A 25,048-nucleotide genomic window follows, 5' to 3' on the forward strand; every position below is an offset into this window, starting at 1 on the left:
CGCCTGTACACACCCCCATTCGGTTTCCGTGTCTTTGGAGCCAGGCAGGACTGACCTGAATGAGCTGGCTATTTATTTTTATTTTGGCTAATGAAAACAAGGCCCCCTGCATGAGGACTCTATCCTGACCATGAGTAATTCCCACTTTGCTGGGGGGGGGGGGGGTCTGGGGTGAAGTGATGGACTTTGGGAACTTCCAAGGGAGGACAGTTCCTCTTTGGGTAGTGGGAAGAGATTTGAAAATATTAAGGCCCCCTGTATCAGCTGGGGAAGTCAGGAAAGTGGGTGCCTGTACACACCCCCATTCGGTTTCTGTGTCTTTGGAGCCAGGCAGGACTGACCCGAATGAGCTGGCTATTTATTTTTATTTTGGCTAATGAAAACAAGCCCCCCTGCATGAGGACCCTATCCTGACCATGAGTAATTCCCACTTTGCTGGGGCGGGGGGGTGTAGCCCAAGGTTCAAGTTTCAGCATGCAGGATACCATCCTCCCTGTGGAAAGTCAGAGAGGGGCGCTGTCTTGCCCAGCCAGGGATTTTATTCTGAAAAGACTGGTTAGAAAAGTACAGGAAGATCAGATTTCATAAAGGGGGCGGGGATTAGAGAAGGAGGGAGAAAGACAGAGGGGTGGGAAAGCAAATGTAAGGGACACCAACAAAGACAGAAAGAAAGGAAAAATCTGGCATCCTGTAATGCACAGGGACCCATTCTTCATAGGGCCACATTGCTGTCCCTTTGGTTCCCAAAACTCCAGGAACCTGCCTATTGTTCAGCTCCCGCCGGCCTTTTAAAGCAGCGACCGCTGCACGGTGCCTACAGGAGGTGGTGGGGATCCATGCGCACACCCTGGGAGCTGCGACCCTCTGCGCCCCGCCCACCCTCCGAGTCCCCGTCCCCAGGATCCGCCCCCGAAGGTTCTCCCCTAGGCTGCCCCCAGAGTCCCTTTCCCCAGGGTCCCCGCGCCCGCCCCGCCCCCACCACCTACTTGAGCTGGCGCGGCTCGCAGTCCACGCCGGGCAGCAGCAGCCGCGCAGCCTGGCGGACGTCGTCGCTGTCCATGGAAAAGCTGCGGCGGTGGCCGGCGTGCGCCACGGCCACCCGGATCCACTCCATCAGGGGCGGCAGCACGAGGAAGGGCCTGCGGTGGGGGAGGAAGGCGGAGACGCGTTAGGACCGCTGGGGAGTAGGGTCTGCTCAGCCCCACCCCCTCTCGCGGGGACCCCCCACCCCCACGCCGACCATCCCGTTTCCTTGGAGACCCTGCCTGGGAATTCTCGAGTGCGAGAGTCTTTGGAGACATCCTGACACCACTGGTGACCCCGGAGCAGACTCTTTGGAGTCCCTGGGCCTCGGTTTCCTCATCTGTGAAAGGGAACACTGTGGCCACTAAAGGACGCCGTGTTACTGTGCAGCTAGTACTGTCCCTCTCCGCGATCATGTGCGTGGGGAGATGAGTCACTTCAAACACAAGGTCTGGAGCCATCAGGAGGCCAATGAACACCCGCGGTTGCTCCTCCCAAGGCTCTGGAGGAGCCCAAGGCCCAATCCTCAGGAACCCTCTCCATCTCCCTTCATCTCTGCCAGGCTTGCTGACACCCTTCTAGCCAGCTCTGCCCCAGCACCGGGCTGCAGGAAGGCACGGAGCCTGCCAAAGTGGAAGGGAGTCAAGTGCACAGTCAACCTTTGTGAGGAAGATGTCTGGGGCCCAGGAACCGGCTGCAAGGTCGGACTTCCGAACCTTGAACACACCCCTGGTACCCCAGGAGTGAACAGGGCACCGTGGGGATCTAGTTTGTTGTGGCATTGGCTGGGGCAGCACCTCAGCTGGGACCATAGCATTCCAAGTGTATTTGGGCATGCCTCCTGTTTTTTTTTTCCTGTGTTATAAGGACTGACCTCACACTTGCTTTATGGAACTATGGAACTACTTGAGCCCCACCCCAGAATTCTGATTTAGTTGGTATAGAATTGGGCAGGACCTTGGTTTAAAAACCTCTCCATGTGACTTTAATGTGCACCACAATTCCCCCAGAGGGTTTGTTTAAAATACAGATCCCTAGGCTGGCCCATCCTTGGGACTCTGATTGGGTAGATTTGGAGAGGGAACTGGGAATTTGCATTTTTAGTCAGTACCTGCTACTGATGCTGCTGGCCTAGGGACCTCAAAGAACTTCTGCTCTGAGTAACAGTGGGAGGACCTGGGCATCACCTGGTGGATGTAGAATGAAGTCAAGATGCAGACTCCTTAGCCTGCCTCCAGTGATGCTGAGTGCATAATAGAGCTTAATACAATTTGAGGAGCCAGAGAGATGGCTCAGCTGGAGAAGGTGCTTGCCACTAAGCCCAATGCTCTGAGTTCAGTCCCTGGGACTCACATAGTGGAGGGAGGACTCAACTCCCAAAAGCTGTCCTCTGATCTCTACAAGCAGGCCAAGGCATGTCTCCCTTCAAATAAATAAATGTAATTTAACCTTCTTAAGAACACAGTTTGAATAAGTGGTTCCTATGCTTCTGATTTTAGAGAGGACCATGCTTTGAGAATTGTGCTATGTAGATCTTCAAGGTTTCTACCCCTCAGCAGGGCCTGGACTCCCCTGGGCAGAGGGGTGCCTAGGGTGCCGCATTAAGAAGGCCAGGATCTGCAGCTACGTTCTGGCTGTCTTTCTTGTTTCCTGCTTACTACTGGGCTACCATTCAACCCAGCCTGGACACTATGGGAGCTCAAAAAGGACTCATACGGCAACAGATCCCTCATGGACTACAGATGTTACAAGCTTCCTATAGGGTTCTGGAAGCAAATTCTAGCTTTCTAGAGTCAGGTTATTTATATGATGTTAAATATGCAACAACCCAGGCTTTTACACTCCTCTCAGTTAACCCTGTTCAGAAGATCGTCCAAGTACTTAGGGCCAAGTTTGAGCTGGTTGTGACTCTGCCTGTTTTTATCATCAGGAGACTGATATTTACTGAGGTTAAGGAGCCTGCCCTTAACCACAAGGTTACCAGAATGGAGAGTCAGACACAAGCTACTGACTACATAGTCTATGTGCTGTAGCCCCATGTAATCTCCCCATTCTCTTATCCTGATTTGCAGCATGCACTCTGCTAGGAGGCATGCACCTGTTACCCCAGGGGAGTTTATCTGGTCAAGGACCCTTGATGGCATACTATCCATTTCCTGTTGTGCAGTTTGGTCCCATTGTGTCTAAGGCTTCCAGGATCCCTTTAAAAGCCCATACCATATTTAACCTTCACCCTAGTTCAAATCCTGCTTTCCCCAAACAATTCTGATAATCATGCTCACAGAGACAACTTCCACGTGGACCCCACCCCAGAGGACTGCACTGGTTTTGCAGGTTCAGTTTAGCTTATAAACTCTACCAGGGCAGGGGTCTGGGACTGTCTGGTTCAGTATTCCAACCCCAGCCCTAGGAACACATCTAGCAAGCTGAAGGCACTATGTGTTCATGAAACAGACTAAGACTCACCAATTTGTTCCTGGGTGAAACTAATAAAAGCAAGTTTCTGGACCTGTGGGTCAGATGCTCAGGGAATTTCTGCCTGAATCAGCCTGCTTCCTAGGCTGTCTCCCTCATTCTGCCCATCTCTCCATCACCTAAACTGAATCAGGCACTCAATAAACACACCAGCTTGAAATTGAATTGGATTCCGCTGTCTCAAGTGAAGCAGGATTTATTTCAGTCACAGTGTCTCCATTGCTATTGGAAACCAGCCCCAAGTGCCCAAAGAACTTCCCTGGGTTGTTTCTCAGAGGGGCACCCCCTCCTGTCTTTGCTCAGTGGTCCCTAAGCCCAGTCCCTGGTGAAGTGAGCCTGCATCACAGAACTACGTTTCATGCCAGAGGTAGAGACACACAGTTTTCATGCTGAATATTAGAGAGAGGCCCCGTCACCTTCTGAGTGAGTCACACCCTTGCCAATGAGTTCGCCGGCCCCAGAATAAGGGACCTCAAGCCCAGCAGTGCAGCCTCCTCCGGAATTTTCTATGTTCCTATCTATTCTGTCCTTTCAACATTGCCTTCTTTCCATCACTCTGAGCTCAACAGTTTATAAGCTCATCAATTCTTTGCCAGCAGTTCATTAAAAAACCAACAAAACAACAACAAAACTTATTTTGTCTCCTCAGAGGGGACAAAATAACATTATTTGTGACTGGAAAGAATTTTAGGGCCTTGAATAAAGGACAGGGTGGTGAATGCTCAGGAAAAATATTGCATTATTTTTGTGTACAGGTATGTGCATGTGTAATCATGTGTGATCATGTGGGTGCAGGTGCCTGTGAAGACCAGAGGACAAACCTCAGGTATTGTTTCTCTGGGGCTAGCCACCTTGTTTTTTGAGACATCATCTCTGGGAAACTGAGACTCACTGATTTGGCTATACTGGCTGGCTAGCGATCCCCAGGGATTTGTCTGTCTGCCTCTCTAGTGCTGGGGTTACATGTGTGCACCACCATGTCCAGGCTTTTAAAAAAATTATTTATTTATTTATTTAATTTATTTTTGGTCTTTTTGAGACAGGGTCTCCCTGTAGCCCCAGATGTCCTGGAACTCACTATGTAGACCAGGCTGGCCTTGAACTCACAGAGATCTGCTTGCCTCTGCCTCCCAAGTGCTGGGATTAAAGGCATGCGCCACCATGCCCGGCTTATTTTTTTTTATGTGTATGCGTGGATTGCCTGCATGCAGCTAAGTGCACCCTTGTCATGCAGAAGTGACTGTTGGATCCCTGGAACTGGAATTACGGACAGTTGTTAGCTGCCATATGGGTGCTGGGATTTGAACCTGGGTCTTCTGCAAGAACAGTCAGTGTTCTTATCCGCTGAGCCATCTCTCCAGCCCCATGTCCAGACATTTTTAGATGCATGTGGGGCATTAAATTCAGGTCCTCATGCTTGTAAGGCAAGTGCTTTACCCCAGCCATCACTTTAGCCCTCACATATTTTTTAAGAGGATCGTGTTCTACTGGCCCCTTATTCTATTCTGAAGTGGTTGATTAAAACCCAGGGGAACCCATGGAGGAATTAGTGCGGTCTTCCAAGGCTCTTGAGCTCTAGATCAACAGGGTAGGTGTGGGCTCTGGGCATCTGCATTCTAAGCCAGTTACCTTAGTGTGCTGGATAGCTTTAGTGCCAACTTGACACACCTGGGTTGAGGGAGCCTCAATTGGGGATTTGCCACCATTGAACTGGCCTGTGTCTGTGGGGCATCTTCTTGATTGTTGTGCGATGTGGGAGGGCCCAGCCTACTGCGGGTGGTCCACCCCTGGGCAGGTGGGCCTGTGTTACATAAGGAAGCAGGCTGAGCAGGGGCAAGGGAAGCATGTCAGTAAACAGCATTCCTCCATGGCCTGTACTCCAGCTCCTGCCTCTAGGTTCCTGGCCTGAGTTCCTACCTTGGGCTCCCTGATGAACTGTGACCTGGGAGATGTAAGATAAACCCTTTCTTCCCCAAGTTGGTATTGGTCACAGTATTTTGTCACAGCAATGGAGAAACAAACTAGGACACCTGGCAGTTCTGAATCATGCCAGGTTTATGAACGAATGACCTGGGATAAACACAGGAGGGAGGTGGTCTAATCCAATGGGGCAGTGGCCATCTAAACCTTCATTGTGGCTTTAGGAGAGGTATGTGTGTTGGGAGTAGAGGCTCTGTCTGGAAGGGAAGATAAACTCTAGGTGGGCTTCTGTAGGGTCAAGCCAGCAAATCAGCTCAGGAAGACTGTTAGAGCCCAGATCCAGGGAGATAAAGAACTGATAGAGCTGGTGACAAGGGTGATGACCAGGGGCTAAAAGGGGGTGTGTTTGGTGATTCTGAAGAACTGAATTCCAGTCCTGAGTGCCAGGAACTCACTATGGGACTCTGGCTCTGGCCCATACTGTTTTGGCTCTCAGTGTCTTCATTTGTAAAGTGGAGTGGGTTCAGGTCAGATGGCTTAGTTCAGGGTTGGCAGCCATCTCTATAAGTGGCCAGCTAGAAAATATGTTAGACTTCATGGACCATATGGTCTCTATTGCAGCTACTTAGCTTTGCCCCTGTAGTGGGAAAGCAGCCACAATAAATGAATGCACTTGGCTGTTCTAATAAAACTTTATTGGTAGTCAGACAGTAGGTCATAATTGGCCAATACTGGTCCCATTCAGTTCTTTCTGACTCTAATATTCATTAATTCTACTGCAAGAGCCCATTTCCTGGGGACTGAGAAAAGAGTCTGATGTGTGGTCCAGGGAGGATCAGGAGCATCCCATTAAGGTGCTAGTGATGGGGCAGGAAGCTTAGAGTCATATCTGGTCCTGGGACTATGGAGTCAAAGGCATATCCGCAGATAGTATCCTCAAGACCTGACCATATGAGAAAACTATAAATGTCATTTATGACCTGTTTGGGAACATGTAGGCAGTTGGCTGAATATTGGCCTCCCCAAAGACATCTGTTTCCTAATGACTGAAACCTGCATTTCAAATGACATGATGGTCTCTGCACATGTGACTCAGTTAAGCATCTTGAGAAGAGACTCCCAAGTGATAGAGGTGGGCCCTACATGCCATCACAGTGATGTGTACAACAGGAAGGCCAGGAAGTGAGAGGAGGAACTAGAAGAAGCTAGAATCATGCAAGGAAGGTGTCATCTGCCAAGAAAGTTTGAGAAGCTGGAGAAGGAGAGGAAATGGATTCTTTCCTGGAGCTTCCAGAAGGATCCGGTCTGGCTAACACCTTGGCTTTAGGCCAGTTAGTCGATTTTGGACCTCTGGCCTCCAGAATGGTAAGAAAAAATTCTGTGGGATGTTTTTTCTTTTTGAATATGTATATGAGCGTGTGGGGTGTGTGTGTCTCTGTGTATGTGTGTGTGTGTGTGTGTGTGTGCGTGCGTGTGTGTGTGTGTGTGTGTGTCTGTGTGAGAAGGCCGAGGTCGACTTCAGGCAGCTTCCTTGAATACTTCCCTCCATTTCTATTGAGACCCTGAACCCAGAACTCACTTATTCTATGAGTCTGGCTAGCCAACTTGCTCTAAGTTTTCCTGTCTCTGCCTCCAGAACCCAGGGATTACAGGCAGTCCACCATGCCCATTTGACTTTTTTGCTGGTTCTGGGGATCAGAATTGGGGTCTTCATCCTTACATGGCAAGCATTTTACCTGCTTATCCATCTCCTTAGCTCCCCTGGGTTGTTTTTAGCTTCTAAATTTGTGTCAATTTTTTTTGAGAGCAGTCACAAGGAACAAGCACTGTAAGAATCAGATGGGGTGATGTGTGCAGCCTGACATGTGGAACCAAGAGCAGGTTCTGTAACTGTGGCTGTCATCATCATCATCATCATCATCATCATCATCATTATCATCATCATCATCATCTCCAGCATCTCTCATCTGTCTCTTTGATGGAGGAAAAGGCCTTTCCCCATGGTGTGGCTCAGAGAGCTGCCCTTGCCTCTTCACATTGAAGCAAAGCTGCAGTTGCTACAGCCTTTCTTTGTAAAAACCCACGGCCCTGACTTTTTGTCCTTGCTATTTGCTGAGTCTTTCTTAGGCTGGAGAGGAGTTTCAGTGTTTAACTGTGGCTTAGAAAGCTCATAATTCCAGCAATACAGGGAGCAGAGGAAGAGCAGCCGCATGGGTTTCTATAGCAATACAGTCTTGCTGTCTTTTTGGGCACCAAAGCAAGGAAAATAGCAGAGGTAAGAGGTAGCCTCACTGGTTACCATGATGACAGTTCTACTGTGTGCAAGGTATGGCCAGTCTGTTAAAGGAGTGGCTTCTGTAGGAGAGGGAGGCATCAAAGGGAATGTCCCAGGCCTGTGCCTCTTAGACATAAATGTATATGACTTTCTTAGTAATTTTCTGAAATGATGATTTCAGCTCAGCAAGTCTGAGTAAGGGTCTGGGATTCTACATTTCTAACCAGCTCCCAGGCATGATGGGATGCTGGTCTGTGGACAACAATTTGAACAAGTAGACCCTGGGGAGCAGCATGACTCAAACCTAAAGTCAGTAAAGGTGAGTTCTATTATCATGTAGGGAAGTGAGACCAGGCATGAGAGTTTCAAAAGGAATCTGAGGCTTAGGGGACAGTGGAATGGAAGGAGTTAAGTTGACATATCTGATTTGCTGAGCTTAGTTTTCAATCCTGTGCCAAGCTGCAAGGGAGCCGGGAACACATGTGCCAGATAATTTCAGTATTTATCTTGAGGGGGGTCTCTGTCTCTTGTCAGGGCTCTTGTTTAGACTTCCAACAATCCTCTGAAATCTTTCAGGATTAAAGCACTCATTCTGAACCAAGTACTCATCCTGTTGTCCAAGGAACATATTGAACTCATGATAGTGTGTAAGATTTGTCTTGAAAATGTAAACTTTTAAAGACACACCTGTGATGGTGAATTTCGTTTGTCAACTTGTCTAGGTGATGGTACTTCAATATATGGTCAAATATTAGTCCATTAAGTGCTGTGAGGCTATTTTTAAAGTTGAAATAAACAACTTAAATCAGTAGAAACTGAGTAAAACTGCCTTTTCTAACATGAAAGGGCCTCATCTGCTCTGCTCTACTTGGACTCTCTCTCTCTCTCTCTCTCTCTCTCTCTCTCTCCCTCTCTCCTCCCCCCAACCTCTCTCTGGAGGTTTACACATGTGAATGGCATATCAGTCAAATCAAAGTTTCCAGAGAAGCAGAATCAATAGGATATGTGTGTGTTGACAGATAAGCTGTCATTTCTCCACCTATTGATTTGTCAATGAATTGATCAATCCATCCATTCATATATCAACTCACCTATTGACCTGTCCATCCAGACATCCATTTTGTCTACCTATCTATTCACCTATCATCTGCCTCTACATATCTACCAATTGATTTGCCATTCAGCTGGTAAATCAGTCCATCCATCCATCCATCCATCCATCCATCCATCCATCCATCCAACTATCCAACCATCCAATCATTTATTCTCTCCTCACAATTTTGGCTCTGTTCTTGGGAGTACCCCAGTAGCTCACACCTGCAATTAAATTTAATTTATGCAGATCCACCCACCCCTTTTGACCAGCAAGCCCACCCTCCCATCATCACACACAACTGACTGAGACCTGGAGGAAGCATAGGGTGGCAGGTCACATGGAGGACCACTTCCTAGCATCCTGAGTGTGCAGACACACCACTTGAGAACCACAAACGAAGGCATCATGGGCAGGGACAATGCTTTCAGGGCAAAGCAGCCATTTTATACCCAAAGGACAAGAATGAGAGCCAGTCTCATTTATGGTAATTGCATAATTGAATGACGTGGGGCAGGTGCCAAGGGGCTTGGGATGAAGGAGTAACTTCTGCTGATGGTGCCCAGAGCCATGTGTAACTGACCATGGAATCTTCTCTGGCCTTGTCTGAGGAGGGTGACTTACAGAGTATTAAGGTACATGCATGCAGGGCAGAGCAACAATATGTGAAGAATGATCATCACCACCTTGTCTACAAACAGCAGCATGTGCGCCAGCCCTTGTCTTACCCTCCCTACTCCTGCTGCTCTGGGGGTGGGGTCCATCACTCATCTCCCTGCAGTCCCTCAACCTAAACCACCTCCTCTCTCTATCTTTCCCTTTAGCATTTAAGCAAGAAATTGTCACTGCCTCTCACATTGTAAACAGGATGGTAGCAAAGCAAGGATGTCACAGTCTTCCTGGCATGTTGGGTTGAAGAGTCCATCTTGTTCTCTATCTTTGGGGATTTCAGAGTCACCTGGAAAGCCAGTGAAAATGTCTAGCTCTGGCCTGGGCCCATTTGCTGGGCGTAACGGGGTCTCATGACTGCTGAAGAAACTGCCAAGAACTTGGTAGCTTAAAACAGCCAATATTTATTTCCCATACTTCTGAAGATTGGCAGTCTAAAATGGAGGGGTTAGCAGCTCATGCTTCTTTGGGAATTGAGGGGAGTCTGTTCCTTGCCTTGCCTGCCTTGGGTGGTGCTGGCATCACGTGTGGCATATGCCTGCATCATGTAACCTCTACTTCTGTATGGGCCAAACCTTTCTCTTATCAGGACACCATGATTTCATGTAGGGCTTGCCCAGGTAATCTGGCACCCAGGAAATCCAGTGCCCTCTGTCTATGCTGAGCGCCTTCACTAAGTCCCTCTGTAAAGGCCAGTCCCCCACTTCTTAGCCCCTGACTCCCAGGCCCGACAGAGGCTACGGCCCTGAAGTCTTGCCAGAGCTAGTTCTGAGCAGCAGGATTCTTTGTAACCCACTGTCCTCCTCACAGACCTATGGAGACCAGCAAAGCAGCCCACACCTCTCTTCTCTAGGCATCTGACTGCACCTCAGCCTGAGAGGCTAGGGTGAGAGGCTTCTCTGGCAGGGACCTGCTCATTGCCCATGGGATGGGGTGATGATGGGGCCCAGAATCTACATGGCACTGGAGAGGACCACAGCTTCTGAAGTGGGGAGCCCCACACTATGTTCCAGGCAGTTGCAGAGCCCCCACTGCAGCTTTGGACATAAAAATAATACCCTGGGGAGGAACTAGATGTCATCCAGCTTTATATCCTGGGTGCAGTGGCTCTAGAGCCTTAGAGGGCAGGACTTGGGTTGGACGAGGCCAAGAGCCAATGACTGGGCAGGCTTCCAGGGGTCCCGTGGACCTGTCTCTGCTTTCCAAAATGTTATCAGAGAAAGTCTGCCAGAGGCAGCACATGGTTCACAAAGGAGGGCCACCATACCACTAAACTTGGTACTCACATGGTGGTAGGGTATGCCCACTGCACGTTAGCTGTGCAATCTTGGGCACATGACTAAACCTCTCTGTGCCTCAGTTTCCTATTATGCAAAACAGAAGAGAGTGCTTGGCTACCACACAGGATTTGCAGTGAAGATGAAGTAAAGAATTTCTGTCAGGTATTTTGCACACAGTGTAAGTTCAGCACAGTTAGCCATTTAGGGTTTGTTATATGCCAGGTTCTGAGTATTTTTCTTTCATTGGCTCACGTGATCATGACAAGAGCTTTAATGTACATGCTATTGGTGTTTCCATTCTATAGATGACAAGGAAGTGTAGAGAGGTTATGTAACTTGTCTAAGGACACACAGTTCTAAGCAGCAGTGCTGGGTGCAGGCAGTTGACTGAGAGTGAGCCATTGGTCATGCACTGTACCATTTCTGGACAGAGGCTGTGGCATGTGTAAAGGTCCAAAGACAGTATGGAATGTGGTGCTTAGGAGGAACTGAAATTGATGCAATCAGCGCTGAGATAGAGGGAGAAGAACAATATGGGAAGATGGCTGGTAGGGGATGATGCTGGGGAGAGGCAGGAAATGGCCCTAGAGGCAGGGCTTGGAAACTTCTGGAATAAAGCTGTAAATTCCCAATAGTTTAGTTCTTCCTTCATTGTAATTATACTTGAGAATACAGGGTGGGAGCAACAGATTCAGAAAGATATTGAAGAAGAAACCCCCAGAATGACCAGTAAAGACACCCCTGAGAATATGAATTGGGGACCAGCCACAGCTGGTCAGATGGTTCAATATTTTGATATTGTGACCGAGATTCCTTGGTGACCCTCCACATGAGTTCTCCTTTTCTTCTTTAGAAACAACACCCCTGAGTTTTAGTTGGGCTAGTTTACCCAGCATCATATATTTTTCAGTTTGCCTGTAGCTAAGCGCCCAGTTATGATGTACATAAGCAGAAGTTTCTTGTGAGTCTTCCAGGAAAGGCTCTAAAGGAAGGACTCCCAGCTTTCCGAGGTCTTCCTTCATTCTGTGGGCAAGAACGTGGACATGATGGCTGGTGCGCAAGCCGGGGTGTGTTGGAGGCAGAGCAAAACAGAAGGTTGCATTTCTGACAGTGAGTCCACACCTGTCCTGGACTCTTATTTCTAGACTATGTATGACAAACTACTGTGTTTACTAACCTCCTAGTTCTGTTTTCTCCCACTTATACCTGAATCTCACTGTTTTAATTGCAAGGGCAGGGAAAGGAATGGCGTGGTGAAACCAGATCTTGCTATGTCGCCCAGGGTAGCCCAGGACACTCAATCCTCCTGCCTCTGTCCCCCAAGTGCTGGGATTATAGGTGCGCCACGTCTTGATTCATTCTCAGTGACCCTTAGATCAGTACCTATACTGTGTGTCTGAACTACCCTTTTGTCCCCATTGGGTCACCATACTTCGAGTCTCTTCCTGTTTATCAAAAAGGACAAAGGGCTTTCCTTTATTTACCCTCTTCTAAGGTCTGTGAACTTGAAACCTCAAGGTCATATATTTAGTCTCAGAAACGACATTTGTTAAAATATTTGTTACCATGAATTGTGTGTGTTCATTTAAAATCTTAAACTACATCACAGGAAGCTTCATTCGTTTATTAATCTTGTGAGAGAGAAAACTTACTTATAACAGCTTTGAGCCTATCACAATTAACCCAACCAACAAAAAGAACAATACAAAAGCTCTTGGAGCCAGAAACACACCTCAAAATCTTTATGCTTGCAAAACTCCTCTTGCAAGCTATTTTGTTGCTTGAGATAGGGTCTCATACTGTAGCCCAGGCTATTCTGGAGTGCACTATATAATCCAGGTTAGCCTCCAACTCACAGCGATCCTCCTGCCTCAGCCTCCTGAGTGTTGGGGCTACAGGTGTGAACTATGGCAACTGGCTGAGAACCATTTTAAAATTTGAAATTAAGACATCAGTTTTAAAATACCGCATAGAAGCCTAAACAAGAGAAGATAGAAGATGAAGGGAGGGCTGGAGAGGAGGCTCAGTCAGTCAAGGGCTTGCCAGCAAGCATGAAGGCCTGAATTTCATCCCTAGCACCATGTAAAAACATAGAAGCCTAAACAAGAGAAGATAGAAGATGAAGGGAGGGCTGGGGAGGAGGCTCAGTCAGTCAAGGGCTTGGCTTGCCAGCAAGCATGAAGGCCTGAATTTCATCCCTAGCACCATGTAAAAAGCCAGGTGTGGTGGCTTTTTACCCCACATGTCTGTTATCCCAGCACTGGGAGGCAGAGATAGGCAGATCCCTGGGGCTTTCTGGTCAGGTAGTCTGGTTGAATTCATGAACTCCAGGTTCAGTGGAAGACCCTGTCTCAAAAAGGTGGAGAGCAATGGGGAAAGACTCGTGACATCTGGCCCCCACATGTACATGTACCGACATGTACATGTGCACACACAAATACATGAACACATACATAATGCATATGAGAAAGGCGAGGTGAGGGTAGCCTGGAGTGGGACCCTGAGTTCTTTGGTATCCTGACCACTGGTCTCACTTTAAGAAGCAGCATTCTAGGGGCTGGAGAGATGCCTCAGCAGTTGAAAGCACTGGCTGTTCCTGCAGAGGACCCAGGTTCAGTTCTCAGCACCTATATGGTGGCTCACAACTGTCTCCAGTTCCAGGGAATCTGTCACCTTCTTTTGGCCTCCTAGGGCATTGCATACACGAGGTGTATCTATATACATGCAGGCAAAACACTCATACATGTATACATGTAAAATAAAAATAAATATATCTTTTATTTATCTATTTTGTTTGTCTTTTTGAGATAGGGCCTCCCTGTAGTCTCAGCTGACCTGATCTCACTATGTAGACCAGGCTGGCCTTGAACTCACAAAGATCTGCTTGCTTCTGCCTCCCAAGTGCTGGGACTTAAGGCGTGTGCCACCACACCTGGCAAAAATAAATATATCTTATAAAAAAAGAAAATGGCATTTTAGTTCTCTTGAAATGGACCTATGAACTCCCATCATCCTGCCCTCGACAGTAAGAAAAGGCTGGTTATATGGTACCCCAGCCCTGACCCATGAGAATCCTATTACCAAAACACAGGCTCAAGGAGTGGATCCCATGATCCTGGGGTTGCCACAGGAAGACTCACACACGTGGTCAGAAGCATGGCTTGAACCAGGCTACTAACTTGCCATGTAATTGTGGGTCTGGTCCACATCTCTGGGACTCAGCAACTTTCACAGGTAGAATGTTCACAGATGAGAGTACCTTCACTTCCAGCTTAAAGAAGAGCATAAAATTTAAAAGAAAAAAACCCAAAAATATTGAGATAAAGATCTTAGAAAAGAAAACCTATGATGGCAGCTTCCGACAGAACTCTGTCCATTGGAATTTTGTGTTCTAATGTTGTTCACATCCATGCTGTCCCATATGGCAGCCTCTGGCCGTGTGTGACTACCAAGCACTTGTCCCATATGGCAGCCTCTGGCCGTGTGTGACTACCAAGCACTTGTCCCATATGGCAGCCTCTGGCCGTGTGTGACTACCAAGCACTTGTCCCATATGGCAGCCTCTGGCCGTGTGTGACTACCAAGCACTTGTCCCATATGGCAGCCTCTGGCCGTGTGTGACTACCAAGCACTTGTCCCATATGGCAGCCTCTGGCCGTGTGTGACTACCAAGCACTTGTCCCATATGGCAGCCTCTGGCCGTGTGTGACTACCAAGCACTTGTCCCATATGGCAGCCTCTGGCCGTGTGTGACTACCAAGCACTTGTCCCATATGGCAGCCTCTGGCCGTGTGTGACTACCAAGCACTTGTCCCATTTGGCAGCCTCTGGCCGTGTGTGACTACCAAGCACTTGTCCCATATGGCAGCTTCTGGCCGTGTGTGACTACCAAGCACTTGTCCCATATGGCAGCCTCTGGCCGTGTGTGACTACCAAGCACTTGTCCCATATGGCAGCCTCTGGCCGTGTATGACTACCAAGCACTTGTGGGTAGTATGAGGGAGGATTAATTTAAGTAACCATGTGTGGGCAGTAGCTGCCAAATGGACAATGCAAGGTCTGGATGCTTGTTGGAGATTTCAGACAGAGTGGGGTGATAGGAACAGGGCCACAGGGAATGTTAGGTGACTGGATCACCACCACAATTACTATTACCATTACCATCAGTATTATCACTACCACCATGACTATCACTACCACCACCATCATCATCATCATCACTATCACCATCATCACCACCATTATTACTACTACCACCACCATCATCATTGTAATCATCATTACCACCACCATCATCATATCACCATCATTATTACCACCGTCATCATCATCCCTATCACCACCACCATTCCACTATCATCATCATCAACATCATCATCACCACTATCATCATTACCACCAATACCACCACCATCATCGATCCATCATCATCATCATCACCACCATCATCATCATCGTGAGTTTTTTAGCATCCTCTGCTTCTGGAGTGCTTCTGATGTTCCAGGCTTAGTACAAAATACTTCACTGCACATGATTTCATTTAATCATAGAAATAAGCATGGAGAGTAATGATGATTACCATCCATATTTTGCAAATGAGCACACTGATGTGAGGTTAGTGAGTCTCTGACTGTCACAGACTGGCCCAGCTGAGGTTTGATTGCAAGAAGACAGAAATCAGAGCCCCTGATTCAGAGTAGTCATCCAGTGTGTCTCCCAAGGCCAGTGTGACACTGACCAAGTTCCTGGGCATGAGCACTCCAGTTGCTCACCTGTGATATGAGGAGGCTGGGTCATAGCAACACTGAGTCGGACTCGGGAGGAAAATGTTATATACCCTATGTCCCCAAGGGTGGGCATTTCTGTGAAATAAATGCTGTCATTTGCAAGTGTGACAATGACTTAGATTCTGGTCATCTGAGCACAGCTCACTTATTTCCTTAGACTTATTCCTTATGTTAGTTACTTTTCTATGGCTGTGATAAAACAACAGGACTAAGGCAGCTTATAGAAGGAAGAGTTTATTTCACTTATGGTTCCAGAGGGGTAAGAGTTCATCATGGTGGGCAGGCATGGCAGCAGAGTTGGCCAGAAGAGAAAGCCGAGAGTTCACCTCTTCAAACAGGCACAGGAAACAGAGTGAAATGGGAAACCTGGCAGAGTTTAAGGGCTCTCAAAGCTCCAGTGATGTTTTTGGTCCAGCAAGGGCACGCCTCCTAAAAGTCTCATGATCCTTCCCAAACAGCACCGCAAACTGAGGACCAAGTGTCCAAATACTTGGAGCCTATGGGGAGGGACATTCTCATTCCAACCACCACACACTCAGACTATGTTATAGTGATTCAGGCCTTCAGAAAGATCTGAGCTAGATGCAAACTGTCAACTCCAGAAAAGAATCTTTTGTGAAGAGTTTGCTTTTCGTGTGTATATATGTGTGTTTAAATGAGATGATAGGATGCAGTTATGTTTTTCTTTTTGCCTTGCTGGCCAGGAAACTGAAAGCCAAGCTTGTGCTCAAACATAGGAGAGATTTTCTGGTTCAGTAGTATTCTTTGCCCTAAATGACATGCATAGGTATGTGTATGCACACATGTGTGTATTCCTACATACAGAGGTCATAGGTCACCTTAGACATGGTTCCTCAGCTGTCATCCATTTTGTTCTTTGAAACAGTGTCTCTTATAGGCCAGGTGCTCACCTAGTAAGCTAGGGTGACTGGCCAGCAAGCCTCAGGGATCCTCTTGTCTCTGTCTCCCCAGTGCTTGGATTATAGGTATGTGCCACCAATGCCCACCTTTTTTTAATGAGTGTTCTGGGGATTGAACTCAGGTCCTCATGCTTGTATAGCATGACCAATATGTCTTTAAATTATTATCTATGCTTTGTGATTCATTTTATAACTACTATACCCTAGTCTAGCTAAGTCCCAGAGTTGACTTGGTTACAAGCAATGGATGATAAAATAGACATCTTCAGGGTTGATGACAAAAAAGAAAATATTACCACATTGAATGAAAGACTCCTCTGCAGGAGGAGCAGATGACAACCAGATAGAATTTCCCACTAGGAAAAAAAATTAAATAAGGAGGGGATGATAAATCCCCTAGGAGGCTTCAAGACCCAAGATGTGGGGCGGGAAGAAGTGGTGTTGATGCCTGCAGGAAACAGCTGTTTGACCGCTGGGCAGAGAGATGGATCTCCATGCATCTAAGAAGAAAATGTCGGCGTGGTTTGCTTCTCAGATGACACGTGGCTCACTTTATGTAGTCCTGCATGAGGAGTGAGGACCCAGGAAGGGATCTTGGACTTTAAGCAGGGGCAGATGGAAGGGTCACTTCTTCAGAGGACCAGGGATTCTGGGGAGGAAAGGTGTTATGAGTAGTTGGGACTCCAGGACCCTTACCCTATCTGTACCAGCAAGATGCTCCTCTGGGGAATTGGAGAGATGGGAAGAGGACCATGGGTTTTCAATCCTGTTTCAGTAGAATCCTGCTCTTCTCTCCCAGCTAAGAGGTGTGTTCTGGGGCCAATCCTGGGCACAGAACAATTACTCACCATAAGGTGCTGTAGGAAGGGAGAACAGCATGTGCTATCTCAGGATGGGGTGCAGCCAGCCTGGGAGTTGCACACTTCTGGGATGGGGGTATGTGGGGTTAGAGAAGCAGGTAGAGATGGCTGGGCTGAAGGTACTGGTTCTGGATAGGATGTGGGTACAAAGGAGTGGATGAGGCACAGATGTCACCTAGCATCTAGCCCTGTCTTACACGAAGAGGTAGAGTCAGGGAGAAGTAAGAAAGGGGAAGTGCATGTATCTGGAGGTGGCATTGGTCCATCTTCATCTACATCAGACTCCAAACACATAGAATCAAAATGGTCACAAACTCACAGAAGGGGGACAAGTTGGGAAAAGGAAGGTGATCAGTAGGAATATGTGTCGGGGTGAGCATGGTAAAACTTAGTCCTCTATTGAGGGGTGCTTTTGGAAGCTCTGGTCAAAAAATCCCAATGGACTCTAATATGAACATTTGAAATTTGCCCTGTTCTGACTTTTTTCTAGTTCCCTGTCTAGAACTTGTGATGCTAACTACTCTTGCCTTTACTTCTCCTTCACATCCCCTATTCACCAGTCAAGGACTTTCTTTTCTCCCTACAGATAAGAGGTATGCAATTTGGGAGTCTTTTAGATAGACCCACTGAAGGGATACCTCAATTGCCTCACCCTGTGTCCCTGTTCAGCATGGAAGAAGCCAGAGTGGTCTACGTCCTGATTCCTTATTGGCAATTTGAGTAACCCCATCAGAGATGGTGTGATAAGAATAGGAGGTAGGAATTGGCTAGGCAGTTAGGGTCAAAAGACCCCAAAGAAAAATAACCAGTTTCTGGGTTAAAAGTCAAAATGTCCTTGGGCCTGTTAGCAACATACTCTGTTCCAAAGTCCAAAAATGTCAAAAAGTATTTGGGAGCTTGTATCTAATCCTTGAAAGATTTTAGGTTTACCTCTTCAGAGAGGGGAATGTTAGAGTAGTCAAAAGCCCCATTAGAAAAGAAGGAGAGAAAGAAAGAAAGAAAGAAAGAAAAGAAAGAGAGAGGAAGGAGTACATGAAGTTGTCAGAAAAAAGTGATGAGGAGATATGGGAGGTGATGGAGGGGAGGGATGGGTGTGGATTTGACCAAAACACCTTATATGCATGTATGAAATTCTCAATAAAGTTTTTTTAAAAGCTAAAAAAGTCCTCTATTATTTACCTTTACTCTCCAATACCTTCCCCATAACCTCTAAACTATCCTAAATATTACAAAGTATTCTTCAGAGAAAATAAAAACATGATTCTTATGTAAAAAAAGTCCTCTATTATGTATAATTAATGTATACTAACTAAACCAAAAAATTGTCACAAACTCTCACATTAGAATCAGAAAAAAGTTAACAAACACCTCACCTTCAGCCACAACAACAGCAATACCACAGTCTGCTTAAAGGGGACATCCTACACACATGGTCCCTGTGTTCCTTGGATCTGCCTCCTTTCCTCACCAGTTCCTGACACCTGTTTTCCTGGAGCTTCTAGACAGCTAGCTCTGCTCATTGCTGAGATTTAGCCACGCCGAAGCTTTCTTTACCTTGTGTCCACTCACCTGTCTCCCCCTACCTTTCTGGGCACCTCCCCATCCTTTCATATGGACCTTCTTCTCCTGGGCATGGACTTGTGGGTTGGTTCCTGCTACCTGCCTACCCCAGAGCTACACACAGGAACCAGGCTTACACAGGGGGCCAAACAGAAATCCCTGTCCTTTTATGGAAGAGAGAGGCTTCAAGTCAAAGCTCAACACATACTATTTCAGGTCAGGATGAGGACCTCGAGGACCTCACTTTCCAGATCCCCAGAAAGGGGATCTCTGGAATACAGCCAGATGCTTATTCATCTTGGGTCCCACTTCTTTCTTGAATACCCAGGATGAGATTTCACACACAGGGGCTAAATAAATGTCTGTCTGGTTAAACTGATAGTTGTTCTCAAGGTTGCAGGCTGTGGATCCTGATAACTTTAGGTTTTCAACCTGGTTCTACTACATAACTGGGCCAATTAGCAAATCACGTGGCCAAGGACTTCCACATTCCAATCTGGGAAGGAGCAGCTAGGTGCCCTGAGGCTGGCCTGGCACAGGGAGGGTGTTCTGTGAGTTATGGCTGCTTTTGGGCCCAGCAAAGCTATGTCTAAATTAGAGCTGGGTGGGCCACAAGAAGCAGATGTAGGAGTTGTGGTGGGAGCTGCAGGGAGTGGAGTCTGTTTTATACACCTTAGGGCAAAAGGAGCCTCAGTTCTGAAGTTGGGGCCTCAAGGGCTAGAGATGGACAATCCACTGGGCAGGACTCTGGGAAAGGACTTGGACTTAAAATGGATGGTTGGACTACAACTTCTAGAGTGCCTTCCAACCCTGAGTCCAGCACTATATCCTTTCATGGATAGGCTATTTTAATATATGAATAGACTAATTTTTACATAAAGAACTCTTTATATTTTATAATACTATAAGTTGGTATACACAGATAGAAATATAAACTTGGCGCGGGAGAGGTGGCTCAACAGTTAAGAGCACTGACTGCTCTTGCAGAGGACCTAGGTTCAGTTCCCAACATCAACATGGTGGCTAACAACCATCTGTAACTCCAGTTCTAGGGAATCCAATGCCCTCTTTTGAGCTTTGCGGGCACTGCATGTCATGGGTGCACTTACACACATGTAGGCAATACACTCATACACATACAATAAAAGTAATAAATAAAATAAAAAAGAAATGTAAACTTAATTGCCCAATGAAAAAGAAGTGCAAATTTATTATTACAGTGCATATGAATCCCAGTACAGGAGGCTTCTTACACAGATAGGGGTTTCATGACTGTCAAATTCTCCCTGTGTCCTCTTGTCTGATGGAAGGAAGGGCACAGAGATTGTTCTATCCCCCTCTAGTAACCTTAACTTAATTAAAGTTGGACTTTGGATCAATTGTTATTAAAGTCACGGTAGCAATGGAGCAAATGAAAACATGCTGAATCAACAGTTTCTGTAATTCAGTTCTGGTACTAGTGAGTATTGGTAATCAATGAAAAGGAAATTTGAGTTGTAAGAAGAAAAGGGGGAGTAGTTTCCATTTTTTTAGAGATGTATGATGACTTCATTAAGAAAATCTACCTCAGCCATCAACATATATGACAGTTTAGGCTGATGTGCTTCATTGGTATTCAGTTGTGAGATCTTTTATCTTATATTAAGGTGAGGAATGCAGGTCTCAGCTACAGCAGTGGGGGAACAGACTGCAGGTTCAGTGCTGGGAACGCTACATAGCAACAGAGAGAATTCATGGACTATCAGGACACCCAGCTGGTAACTGCCACAGGGGACAGCCGCTTCCTAGGAATTCTAGCAAGAGATTTGAGGTTGTCCCAGGTCATCAGGACCTCTGAAATGAAGACTGTGGAGATGGCACTAGAAGATGTCAGAAAAGTCCATCATCAGGTCTGAGAACTTCTCTCTCAGATCTGTGGGGAGGGGCCTTGGTACAGGCATAGACAGGCCAGAGCAAACCCTGTTGTGTTCCTGTCCTACAGTCCTTTGGATCCTGGTATGTGATCAAAGCAGGAATCCATACACAAGCTCCAAGGTTGGGACACTACTAAATACTAATTCCTGGATGCCTTCTGTGCAGCAGACCTCTGGCAAGTGTTTCAGTCTATTCAAAGTCAGGTTCATGAACCTTCTACCATAAGGCATACTCAGAAAGCACAAAAACAAAATGACAGGTAAGGATAAGAAGATGCTAGATGCGAAGGAAAAAATAATTGAAACCAAACCTGATCTTTAGATCAAACCAAAGACATGCATGCAATAGCACACTGATTTTTTGTTAGTATAAAGAATAAAAAACATCCTAAAGATGAGATTATTGAGTAGAGGAACAAATGAATTCTGATTGTACCCTGGTCCCAGGAAACAATGAAGTGCCATCTAGCTGCAGAGGTCCTGCATCAGCAAAACCTACTTGCAGACCGAAAACATTAACAACATTTAATTTTTTTTTTTTTTTTTTAGTGCAAAAGCCAAAGAAAGATGATTTCAGATAACATGCTCGGAAAACATTTTACAAATATATTTATTTTTCAAATGCAAATTACAATGACAGGAACAAAAAATATGGTAGACAGCTCTCTAGATAGAACATTCCAAAGGTGTGGTTTATAAATGGTCCTGAGACACCTCAGGAGAACCCTAGCTCAGGCCATTACCACGCCCTAATGTGAGCACAGATGTCCTGGTGACTTGGACATCCGCATTTCTATACCACTCTAAGAAAGCAACTGTCCTTCAGCACTGGCACAGTTCTATAATGGTAAAAGACATTTCTCTAGAACTTTTTTTCAGTTTAAGATTCACTACCAAATTCAGTTATTTAATTAAAGGCTTTATGTTGGTGCTGTTGTCTTTAGAGATAGAGTCTCACTATGTAGCCCTGACTGGCCTGGAATTTGCTATGTAGATCAGGTTGGCCTCAAACTCACAGAGATTCATCTGCCTCTGCCTCTCATCCATGGCCTTTAATAAAATTTTTATTGCATTTTTCTTTCTCTTCTTTCTCATCATTACTTTTTAAAAATTTGTTCTTTCACAATTCACACATATGTATAACGTACTTTGACCACATCTCCCCATTACCCTCTTATTCCCCTTCTGCCAAACCCCTTCTTCTTTCTAAAAAGTAAGCAGACTCAATTGAAAACTATTTTTATTACAAGTTGGGGCTGGGGAGATGACTCAGTAGTTAAGAGCACTGGTTGCTCTTTCAGAGGTCACGGGTTTGTCCCAGCACTCACAGGGCAGCTAACAACCATCCATAACTCCAGCTCCAGGAGCTCCAACGCCCTCTCTGGCCTCTGTGGGCATTGCACGCACATGGTGCATTTACATACAAGGAGGCAAAATACTCATACACATAAAAATTTTTTAAATCTTAAAAAATATATATATTTTGTCTTTTTGAGACAGGGTCTCCCTGTAGCCCCAGCTGAACTGGAACTCACGTAGACCAGGCTGGCCTCGAACTCACAAAGATCTGCCTGCCTCTCTGCCTTCCTCTGCCTCCCAAGTGCTGGGATTAAAGGCGTGCACCACCACGCCCGGCTAAAAATAATTTTATTACATTTTTAATTTAGAGAGAGAAAGAGAGAGAGAGAGAGAGAGCGCCATGGTGTTGGAGCCCTTCTACTTTGTGGGGCCTAGGGATTGAACTGGGGTCACCAGGCTTAGCAGCAAGCACCCTTACCCACTGAGCCATCTTGCTGGCCCAGAGTAGACTTACTTTTGATTAGACCACTGCATTTTCAGAATTATTTGCTGATTCTCACTCCTCTCTTCAACCCCCTCCCATGGCTACCTGGGTGAATATGCGAATATGGAAACTTGCTGTAGGGGAAGGCCTGTCCACCTACTAACCAGCTGCAAGTCATGTTTTCAGTTCTTCACACTTCTGTTCCACACCTGTAGGCTGGTGTGCTCTGGACACACCAAGTGGCCAGCCTTTCTAGAACCTTGTCCACCTCCAGGTCTCCTCCCCTGTTGCTGTTTCCCTTCTCTCTGACCTCTCCATCCAGTGAAGTCAGACTTATCTTTCAAGAGATTCATCAGATGTCACCTGCTCTGGGCCCCACAGCACAGCACAGCTCGTCACTTGCCTCCTCTGCCTCCATAGTATTCTGTGGGCAGTTTTGTGCACTATAATTTATACCACGTCACTGTTATATTATGTCTCAGGTTTTCATGTGTGGACACATGCTGGAGTCCTTCTACTCTAAGCCATATTTCCAGCCCCAACTTTATATTTCTGTGTATATCAACTTACAGTATTATAAAATATAAAGAGTTCTTTATATAAAATGAGTCTATTTGTATATTAAAATAGCCTATGCATGAAAGGGTACAGTGCTGGACTCAGGGTTGGGAGGTACTCTAGGAGTTGTAGTAGAGGACCGAGGAGAACCTCAGCTGCCATTCCTCAGGTGCTGTCCACTTCTTTCTTGAGACAAGGTCTTTCATTGACCTGTAATCTCCTCAAAGAGGGTAGGCTGGCTGCCCACTGAGTCCCAGAGATACACCTGTCTCTGCCTCTCCAGTGCTGGGGTTACAAACATATGCACCACACCAGCTTTTTTTTTTAATATAGAGGTTCTGGGGACTGAACTCAAGCCCTTGGGCTTGCAAGGCCAGCACCTCACTGCCTAAAACATCTCCCTTTAATTTATATCTTTATGACCACGCAGCCACATTGAAGGGGACATGAATTACTCGTATCTGTACCTCCGATCTTTCCACAGTAGCATTTGTTACTGCCCAGGCTGACATTTAGTATTAACTTCCTGGTTGGGTATTTCTTCTCACTAGATCACCATCTTCATGAGAACAGGGCTTGTCCTATGTTCTGCTGTGTGTAATAGGTCTCCCAGTAACTTATTTTGAATGACTGACTGACTGACCGACTGAATGACTGTTAAATGAATTAACGCAGGTGTTATATAGCTATTTCCTCCAAACTGAAACACTTCCTCCAGGAGGGAAGAAGGAGATTCATAAAATGCAAGAAGCTCAGGGAGCTTGCCAAAGTCATAAGATTCACAAGGTCACAGGGCCCCTCCTCAAGGTTATAAGTAGAAAGGTGCTGAGAAAAGGTGTCTGTCTTTGGTGGAGCTGCCTGCAAGTTGTGCAGAGGGCTCAAGGATGCAGCTTTTATGGGTTATCATCCATGTTGACGTGGACCATTCCATAATGTCTTCAAGCCACCTGTGCTCCTGTGAGTAACCTCTCACCCATGCTTGTGTAAGTGACCCCAATAAAATCACTGATCATGAAACAAGACATATGGGATCATTCTATCACATCTATCACCTATCATCTATCATCTATCATGTCTATCACAGTGCCCTACCTGGGATGAACAGATGTTTGTCCACATCTCCTCAGGAAAAGTCACACGACAGAATGTATTACTGAAGTCTGAACATTTACTTGGCTTAAATTCTGGGAGGGTTTCCCACTTTACCCTGGGGGCTGGTTCACTGGACTGGGTTATAAAGACTAAGCAAAATGATAAAAATAGCCAAATGTGGCTCATTTCCAGTTGCAGTAAGGATATAAATTTCACATCATTAAGATTTAATGAGAACCAGACTTGGATAAAAACTAGGTTAAAAGCCAAGGGTCCAGAATAAGTTCCAGTGACCCCCCCCCCAAAGATGTTAGACCCTGGGAAAGACAGAAGTGAAACAGAAATGGGGGTTGGCAGTGGGTTCTAACCCTCAGGAGCCAGATGTTCCCCTGCACTGAGATGCACAGTCATCTCAGTGATGCTGATGCTGGGGAGCAGCTGGCAAGGAGCACCAGTTCAAAAAGCTGTGGGAACAGTCTCTCTGGCTCTGCTCCTCCCAGAGCAGTTAGACTCATGCATGAGCAGGCTGTAAAGTTGCTGAAGGGGTTGATCACAGGTTTTTGTGTTTGTAGGTAATAAGGGCAGCCTAGGACAGTGTGTGCTTCCAAAACTGTTTGTTGTTTAGCCTAATGAGAACTAATTTGTTTTAGTTCAGTTCATCTCATGCTAAAGAATTTCAGTCGAACAGACCTTGACTGAGCATTTCACCAGAATCAGGAGAACCCAAACTCCTTTGCGTGCCTGACTTGCCCACTTCAGTTCCTATTGCCTTCCCTTTTCACTCTGTTCCAGCCTCCTTGGATTCCTCAGTGGCCCTTGACCTTGTCCTGCCCCAGGGTC

The 25,048-nt window shown here is 46.4% G+C and overlaps 1 protein-coding gene across 3 annotated transcripts in view; it reads right to left on the reverse strand.

Moving 5' to 3' along the window:
• The window catches only part of Btbd11 (BTB domain containing 11), a 310,957-nt gene that overhangs the window by 71,767 nt on the left and 214,142 nt on the right, over positions 1-25,048 (reverse strand). For 2 of the 3 annotated variants that reach the window (XM_008843114.2, XM_008843115.3), the window contains exon 4: positions 987-1,139. In XM_008843114.2, coding sequence (XP_008841336.1) covers positions 987-1,139 — 153 coding nt within the window. Of the gene's footprint in view, positions 1-986; positions 1,140-1,265; positions 1,401-25,048 lie in introns of those variants that run through there. The other variant, XM_029568348.1, reaches the window with a different exon arrangement.

The sequence above is a fragment of the Nannospalax galili genome, unplaced genomic scaffold, assembly GCF_000622305.1.
Source record: "Nannospalax galili isolate Female #2095 unplaced genomic scaffold, S.galili_v1.0 scaffold39, whole genome shotgun sequence".
NCBI classification, from domain to species: Eukaryota; Metazoa; Chordata; class Mammalia; order Rodentia; family Spalacidae; genus Nannospalax; species Nannospalax galili.